The sequence below is a fragment of the Bemisia tabaci genome, chromosome 1, assembly GCF_918797505.1.
Source record: "Bemisia tabaci chromosome 1, PGI_BMITA_v3".
Taxonomy (NCBI): domain Eukaryota; kingdom Metazoa; phylum Arthropoda; class Insecta; order Hemiptera; family Aleyrodidae; genus Bemisia; species Bemisia tabaci.
Genome location: NC_092793.1, coordinates 4,752,048 through 4,760,907, shown reverse-complemented (window position 1 = coordinate 4,760,907; position 8,860 = coordinate 4,752,048). Strand labels below are relative to the sequence as shown.

General features: G+C 35.3%; 1 protein-coding gene across 1 annotated transcript; it reads left to right on the top strand.

The window, feature by feature from the left end:
- Positions 1-834: 834 nt before the first annotated feature.
- LOC109035244 (uncharacterized) lies at positions 835-8,611 on the top strand. Its single transcript, XM_019048816.2, has 6 exons — positions 835-983; positions 2,113-2,292; positions 4,271-4,438; positions 5,354-5,607; positions 6,842-7,044; positions 8,323-8,611. Exons 2-6 carry the CDS (start codon positions 2,139-2,141, stop codon positions 8,483-8,485), a joined length of 942 nt encoding a protein of 313 aa, XP_018904361.2. The 5' UTR covers positions 835-983; positions 2,113-2,138; the 3' UTR covers positions 8,486-8,611.
- The last annotated feature ends 249 nt before the right edge of the window (positions 8,612-8,860 follow it).

The window sequence follows — 8,860 nt, the reverse complement described above, 5'->3', positions numbered from 1 at the left end:
ATGGGGAATTTAATTCCACCTTGGATTTTCTCTAAATTTTTCGAGGATGGTCCTGGGAGTGTATACTCAATATAAGATGAACCAAATCGGATGAACATAAATAAAATTGTGGAAACGTTAGGGCCGGGTCGGAATATCCGCGACTCGACTCATATGGATGATGGGGAATTTAATTCCACCTTGGATTTTTTCTAAATTTTTCGAGGATGGTCCTGGGAGTGTATACTCAATATTAGATGAATCAAATCGGGTGAACAAATAAAATTGTGGAAACGTTAGGGCTGGTCGGAATATCCGCGACTCGACTCATATGGATGATGGGGAATTTCATAAACATTGCTCCAGACTTCCACCTTGGATTTTCTCTAAATTTTTCGAGGATGGTCCTGGGAGTGTATACCTACTCAATAAAAGATGAATCAAATCGGATGAACAAATAAAATTGTGGAAACGTTAGGGCCTGGTCGGAATATCCGCGACTTGACTCATATGGATGATGGCTAATTTCATCAACATTGCTCCAGACTTCCACCTTGGATTTTCTCTAAATTTTTCGAGGATGGTCCTGGGAGTGTAAACTCAATATAAGATGAATCAAATCGGATGAACAAATAAAATTGTGGAAACGTTAGGGCCTGGTCGGAATATCCGCGACTCGACTCATATGGATGAAGGGGAATTTCATCAACATTGCTTCAGACTTACACCTTGGATTTTCTCTAATAATTTCAGTGATTCGTAATACTCCGGAACGAACTGCGCTGTTTTATGATGGTTCCGGATCTTTTAGAATACTATCCGTTTCGAAAACATCGGACATCAACTTTGTAGGTAACTATGTAGCTCGTTTCAGTGGAGTCATGTGGAGTGGAGTTGCAAATGCAGAATGGCAGAATACGTTGAGTACCCATTGAGAACCAAAAGATTAGCTATTTCTGCAGTTGTGGGTCTGGGTCTATCGGAGGAGAGACTTACATTAAATGGTAAGCAAAATTTTCAGCAAATCAAAGTACTTACATCAATGTTTAGAGTGTAGGGCTAAGAGAGAGTTGAGCATAGATGACTCAGAGGGAAAAGCATTTGCAACACCACAGATTTTGTCACTCAAAACTTAATCTTATTTATGGTCAAAATAATTCTGACATTACTGTTCAAGTGTTTCAAGAAATCTGGAAATGAACCGAATCCATACCACCAATCCTTTCGTGGCTAGTCCTTGTTGCTCTTCTGGTGCAAGAGTTTAAATTGAGATAATTATCTCAATTTCCACGCACCAATGAACCTTACACTCTATATACCCAAGTAGCATATTTCAACGGAAAAATCGCGATATTTCGAAATTAAATTGCAATTTTTTTACGATTTTATTGGCGATAAAATCGCTAGGATCATCAACATCTGAGCGATTATCCTCGATATTTTCGCAATAAAATTGCGATTTTATCGCCCGAAAAAATTGCGATTTTATCATGATAAGTTCGAGTATAATGGCTCAGATGCTGATGATCCCAGCACATTCGATTTTATCCCATACTATTGCAATAAATTGCGACATCGATAAAATCGCAACACATTCTCTGATTAAATCGCAATTTATCGCAATCACTGCTTCCAAGGCTGTTGTGGAAATAAGAGGAATATGTCATTACGTCAAAGGAGTGACATAATGAGTCCTGTTCTATGCTTGAGCCTCCTAAAATCCCACTGGCTTTGAGATTTACCCATCAATCTTTTACGAGCATCTGTTCCGAGTTCCCCAGGAAGACCTGGAGGGGGGAGGGGAGTGGATGACAAATTTTCATTATCAATTGACAACAAATTGTCTGCCATTTTACTCTAGAGATCAATTCATAGCACAGTTTTCCAGCTCGAGTAATAAAAAAAAGTGGCAGGGTAATGGAAGTCCTGTCTGAGTATTTCAGTATCCTCTATCTCTAAAATTTTTGCCGCAACAGCTCTCAAAAAACTTATATCATCTTCTCAAGTACTTACCTACCCAAACTTTGAAGAACTGATATTATCAGCGCATGCGTCAAGAGTTTTAGTGAAGATAAATTTTATCATCTGAGTACTAATAACTTCATGAAAATATTTTAAACCTACCTGTTTCAGAGTCAGTTTTTATCAAAAAGTGAACCATGGTTGTCACACTATTAGATGGGGGTGTTTCCACGCAGTTAGCTAACCATGTGGACATCTCAACAGTTGAAAAGGGCGATCCCCTTTGGTGTGCTAGATTCTTGGTTACAGATAAGCAAGCTGTCATTAACACCCATCGAGATTATGTCAGAGGTAGGTAGTCGCAGTTTTTCTGGTTTGGTTGGAAATTGTATGCTTTCGTTTTTTTCTGTTCTACATTTTTTTCCTCGCCCCCCTCTTCCTGTCTTCCCTTCTCCTCAAAACTATCAATAGATGGTCAATAAAGAATGGTGTAAAGCATGCCCCATAGGACAAAAGCAATGCAAGAAAATGATTTTAACAATTGAGGCACTGGATGCGAAAAAGGCACTTCTCGGATTGCAGTGTTTCAGAATCTCTGTTACTAATTAAACCCTTGGAGAAGAATCTAACGGGTGATTGTGCTAGAATTTTTTCCACAGAAAATTGTAGAAGGAATATTCAGTGAAATTTTTAGTGTGGATGCATTCACTTTCCTCACAATGAATGAAATATTAGAGGAGACTCTGAAACACTGCAACAGAGAAGTGCCCTTTCGCATCCAGTGCCTCAATTATAAATTAAGGAAACCCTAGCAGCCACAGCCTTTTAAAACATTTTTCAAAAAGTCTCTAAAAAATGTTAAAATATTATTACTAGAAAACCTCTTTTGGCTACTTTTTTAACTAAGTTAAATTTACTTACTAGAAGTAAAATTAAAGGAAAAAAGTGTTTGAAACACTCTTAAAGGATCACTGTAGTTTTTTAAAAAAAATTCAAACATATTGAATGTTGCAAAACTACAGTTGATATCTTAAGTGATTTTTTAAACACTTTTTTAATTAAATTTTACCTATCGTAAATTGCAGTTAAATAATATCTAAAAAGAATTTCCTCAAACGAACATTTTAACAGTTTTTTTTAAGAGGTGTCTTTTTGGAATTTAAGAGTTTTTTAACAGTTGTTGCTACTAGGGAATATCTAAAAATTATTGAAGCAACTCATCACTTGCATGCATAATTAAAATTAATTTAAATGTGTTTTGGGCTGGTAAGTGGTACCTAGACATCATTACCTAAGAATACAATTTTATCAACTATACTCGCATTAGAGTATATGTTATTCTCATACTTAAGTATGTAGACACATAGTTTTTTTTTTAATTTCTGAAAGAACTGAGAGCTTTACCCAATAGTTATAGGCTGTAAGTAAACGGTGTTTAGCTTTCTCTGTTACTTTTCAGGAATTGCTTTCAAATAAACCGAAGAACGTACAATGGAGACTTTGCACGCAAATTTTTTATTGCTTCATGTGAAAGTGCTTAAAGAGCTGATTTCACGGTATTTTTTATAATTTTTTTCTGATATGGGAAATAGTATAAAAATAGAGATAAAAGTGAAAAAATGCACCGCCTAGTGACGCCATCTGGTGGCATTTCCCATTTAAACACATGTATTTTAGCAGATTAGATCATTTCGTCATATCTTCTCCAATAATTGTTCAATTTATGAACCAAGGGTATTTGTGTTCACTCAAATATTCACTCAATAATTCTCACACTCATGTTCACTCAATAATTTCCACTTACACACGAAATTCATCAAATTTCAGACACCTGCAAATTCTCCATTATGTCAATGAAGAACCATGTGAGCCTTAGGTCTCATTAAATGAATTCCAATTTTGTACACATTTTCTGGAAAACTTGTAAATTTTATTCTTTTAATTTCTCAAAGATTTAATTTGCAATATGATTTACTTAAATGCATGACTTCCAAAAAAACATTTGTTATGAAAATGAAATGCTTTACTTTTGAAAACATTAATAAGTAAATTTTTTAAGTGGGTACATCATTGGAAACATTCAAAGGTTTGTACGACGCCCTCCCTTGGTAGTACATCAACTCAATTTTTTTTAGTTATTCAAAGACACCTAGTAAATAGATAGATTTTGGAGAATATTATTTGAATGTCATTGAAACATGTCTCTGCTTGCATGTTAATTAATTCAATTTAAATAGTCAAAGATTTCAGTCAGCTGTTTCATTGGGCTCAGCTTAATGTCTTATTATCTTATCTTTTCCGTCAAATTTTTTTTGTGTGTTTTTTACAGCGGGATCGGATATTATTGAAACTAACAGCTATCAAGCAAGCATTCCTGGATTTATGAAATATCTCAATCTAAGTTTTGAGGAAAGTGTAGCTCTGCTCCAAGAGTCAGTCAATTTAGCGAAACAAGCAATTGAAGAAGAAAAAAAAGTAAATCCAACCATTGGAAATGGTAACTCATATTCTGCCACTTTTAAATTTTTAATCAGACCTACTCTCCTATTTACTTCAAGTATTGCACTATAGAAAAAAAAATCCTGAGGAAATCAAACAAACAGCAAAAACTGTTGCCCTCAAAGTTTTTAAGTACGCCTACTTTTTTTCTTCTCAATCTCTCTTTGTAATCTTATGCACTCCAGGAGTTTACATTTGCTTCAGGTACCATTAAGGGTAATTTTCTTACTTGAGTTCCATAGGCAGTTAAATTCACAATATGTATTATCCATGAAGGAAAGTTTAAGCATCACAAATTTTTGTTTTTGAGTCGGCGAAATAAATTTGTTCTTGATTTCATGTTAAATGCAGTATGCAAGCACATATTTACGAAAGTACAGTAGCTACGACATGGATGACAAAATGCAAAAACTAAGCATCTCAATTGCAATGTTCATAAATCTCCGAATATATTTTATTTTCCACCAAAAAAATAATCAGGATGCTTCTTCCTTGCAATTTTAAGTGGTACCTTATAGAATTAGTGAAGAAAATTCACAGAAAATCAATAGAAACTGATGCTTAGTTTTCTGCGGGGGTTCATAACGGCGTAATCTGAGATAAACATATAGCAGGTGAAACTAGGAGACCACGTATCTTGGTTTGCAACGTTGCAGACTTCCTGCATACTTTATTTTACAAATGAGGAACCATTGAACGGCAATTCTTGAAATTTTCCGCGGCTTTTCTGCTCTGTGTAAAGAAAACTCAGTGAAAGCTTCAAGGAGTGGTGTTGCTTTTTTTCTATCAAAAAAATAAAATGTGAGCGGAGATTTTTAAACACTGCAAATGATATACGTGATCTGGTAGTTTCAGTGTTGATATTTAAATTTTAGCCTGCAATATACTGGCATCTAAGTTCTCCTTTTTTTAGTTTTAGTTGCTGGCTCTTGTGGTTCATATGGTGCCTTTCTTCATGATGGCTCTGAGTATCGAGGTGATTTCATGGATAGAGTCAGTCTTGAAGAAATTACATCCTTTCATGAGCAGAGAATGAAAGCATTGGTTGATGCTAATGTAGATCTATTAGCCATTGAAACCATTCCAACACAAGCTGAGGCAGAAATCCTAACTGAGCTCCTCAAAAAATTTCCGGGCATCAAAGCTTGGATAGCGTTTTCAGTAAAGGTAACAACATACTTTTTTATTCGTTACTTTAAGTACATGTTACTCTGATTGCTGTGGAGCATTTATAGAATTTGACTCAAAATTTCCTTTACGTCCAATGCGTGTAAGAAAATTTTGAAGATATCAATGGTGGAAGTATTGAACATTACTTAGTTCAATAAGTGGCAGATTTCTTACCAGTTTTCACTTTTTTGAAAAATAATTGATGATTGCGATGGAGCAAAATTTTGTAATCTTTTTCTTCCGTATTTTCATCAATTAACTCTAAAAATTTCTTGCAAAAATGTTCTGTAATATTTTTCTAAAACTGAAAAAGGACTAAAAATGTCGAAACACAGCATTGAGATGCATGTGTTTTGAAAGGTTTCCGTGGATGTAAGACCCATCTTTCCAGCATTACAACCATTTCCTTGGTTTTAACTTCTCCCCGTCTCCCTAGAAACTTACCCTGTGGAAAAATTTGAAAGAATTATTATCAGAATTAAACACCCTCTTTGTGTCTCCAAAAATATTTTAAATCAAAGTGTAACGTTCCACTTCTTACAGATGTTATTTGGAGGAGAAACCTGGGATATGGATAAATAAAGATCCATCCATACAGGTCAGTCATTGCGCAGATTTCCCCGCTCGGGGTAAGCCCCTTTCCATTGGCTCGTGACGTCAGCATTACTGCCGCGAAAACCAGAAAAGTCGGAAACAATGCTTTTCTTATGGGAGAGAGCAACTTTTTCTTAATGAATCATTTAAATTTCTTACTTTTAAATCCTTTGAAACTTTCTGAGTGTTGAAAGGAACGTTTAGACATTAGCATTCAGGGTTTCGATTTTGCCGCATTTGTGTTCTTTCATTTTTACAGTTTACTCTGCATCAGCCATTTTTACACGCGAATCTATACCACTAGATGGCTTGTTACATCGCTGACTTCAAAAATCATTTAAAAATATAAAAACGCAAATTCAGCTGAATTTAAACCCTGGACGCTAATGTCTAAACGTTTTTTTCGACACTCAGAAAGTTTCTAAGGACTTAAAAATAAGAAATTTAAATGATTCATTAAGAAAAATTTGCTCTCTCCCATAAGAAAAGCATTGTTTCTGACATTTCTGGTTTTTGCGGCAGTAATGCTGACGTCACGCGCAGAAGATTCTCATTTCGGTTTCGGGAATGACTGACCTATATGGATGGATCTTGGGATAAATGTTTGTTACTTTAAGTAGTATTTCTTATGTTCCAGGATGAGTCTCATTTATCATGTGGGGATGATTTTGTCAAAGCAGCTACGTCTGTTTGGTCCAAAAATCCAGAGCAATTAATTGCTGTAGGAGTTAATTGTCTCAATCCAAATTTTGTCAGTCCTCTTGTTTCTCCAATCGTTAAACAAATCCCAATCATTGCATACCCCAACAAAGGTGAACTGTGGGATGGTGTAAATAAAAAGTAAGCTCCATTGATTCAGTTTGATATTTATTTTTTGGTAATGCGTAAGTAGTAGGACAGAAAAATTAAGTATTCAATGTCACCAAGTGCAGGAATTACTGTTTTATGTCATAACACAAAACCACAGCATGATGTTTGGATTGCATTTAGCAAAAAGTAGAGTACCTGTATAGCAAGAGTATAGACAGATGTGAAACTCCGAAAATCCATCAGGTCTTCACTGATGTCTCCGCGAATAAAGTTAGGGCCCAGAAATGCAGCCAACCTATGTATCTCAATTATCCAGAGCGCTTTACTAATACAATTGTTACGAACCATCGTTTATAAAGCACGTATTTGACTTAGTTTATGCATAAATTTACTCGTTTTTGCGGAAGAACGCTCATTTATGTACATTCTTAGCCATCTTGGTTAGAATTGGAATCTGCAGACTGGCAGTGAAATTTTGTGCGTTAGAAGTTGGTTAGAAGGGTGGCTGCACTTTTGGGCCCTAAGCCCTCCATGAAGCGATCTGTCCATACTCTCGCTATATAGGTACTCTAGCAAAAAGGAACCAGCACGATTACAGTGTTGAAAAACTGTTGATTCTTCATAATTATCTAAAAAATCTCTCAGAATAGCCAATATCTTCTGCTTCTCAGCAAAAAATTGTTAATATTACTTAAAGGAAAATAATTTTGTAATTTTAATACTGTAAATATATTGAGTATTTTTGAAAGGAAAGAAGAAGTTGCACAATTTTGAAAACACTGTAATTGCGCTGGTTCCTTTTTGCTAAATGCAATCCATTTTTTGTACCTGTTTTAAACGGCTGGAGGCTAATGATCTTCAGAATACATATTTTACTTGGCTGCAATCAGTTTGCATTCATGATTCGAGTGTCACAGAGTGATAAGATATGCCAATCTTACTGTAAGTAGCTCTGAAATAAGTATTCTCATGTAATTTACAAAATCCATTAACTCATGTGCTTTAATCGGACGTATTTCTGTCAAACGGAACTATGTGCATTATGATGTGAGCCCTGTTATGCATGTATTCTTATGGGTCTCAGGGCTCATGTCTTAATGCATATAGTTCCGTTTGGCAGAAATATGTCCAATTGCTCAAGAGGCTGTCAAAGTATCATCTTGAATTATGTCCTAAACCTGGGATGTCCTTGATTGCTAGCTACTCTCAGGACCAAATTTCAGTGTGAACACAAATTTAGATCACCTTGTACATATGCTTTATCCCCATTAACATGTCACTATTATTTTCTTAACCTTCTGTTTTCAGGTGGGTCGGTCAAGATGGAGAGAATGTGAGGCCTCTGATTGATTATGTTTCAGACTGGCTTGATTTAGGCGTTTCTTACATTGGTGGTTGCTGTCGCACATCTGCAAGTGATATTGCTGACTTCAGGCAGCTAATTGATTCCAGAATAAAAGGTTCCAAATAACTTTTACTTTTCTTTGTTTTTATTTTTTACCACTTTTTTGTTATCTGTACCTACATGTATGATGTACATTGTATTACACTTGTTGATTTTTTATTATTAAATTCTATTTTTAATTAACTGAATAAATCTGTAAATTTTTTTATTGCGCGTAGACATATTTTGAGGCAATGCAGTAACGGTCAATGGGCATTGGAAACTAAGATGACTGCATTACTAATAACCCCTAAAATCAACCCCTCTCCTTCGAAAATCAAATTTCATTGGAAAGAGGTCAGATAAAAAGGTACCTTGAAAAGCATACTCCTACTGAGGACTCTGTCGAAGGGAGAGCAGATGTAGAAGACACGTTTTGAGAAAAACGCAGTTGAAAGATCA

Coding starts and splice junctions, on each gene's coding strand:
- LOC109035244 (XM_019048816.2), top strand. CDS start 2,139: ATGGTTGTCACACTATTAGATGGGGGTGTTTCCACGCAGTTAGCTAAC. Junction 2,293..4,270: donor CCATCGAGATTATGTCAGAG/GTAGGTAGTCGC, acceptor TGTTTTTTACAG/CGGGATCGGATATTATTGAA. Junction 4,439..5,353: donor AAATCCAACCATTGGAAATG/GTAACTCATATT, acceptor TCCTTTTTTTAG/TTTTAGTTGCTGGCTCTTGT.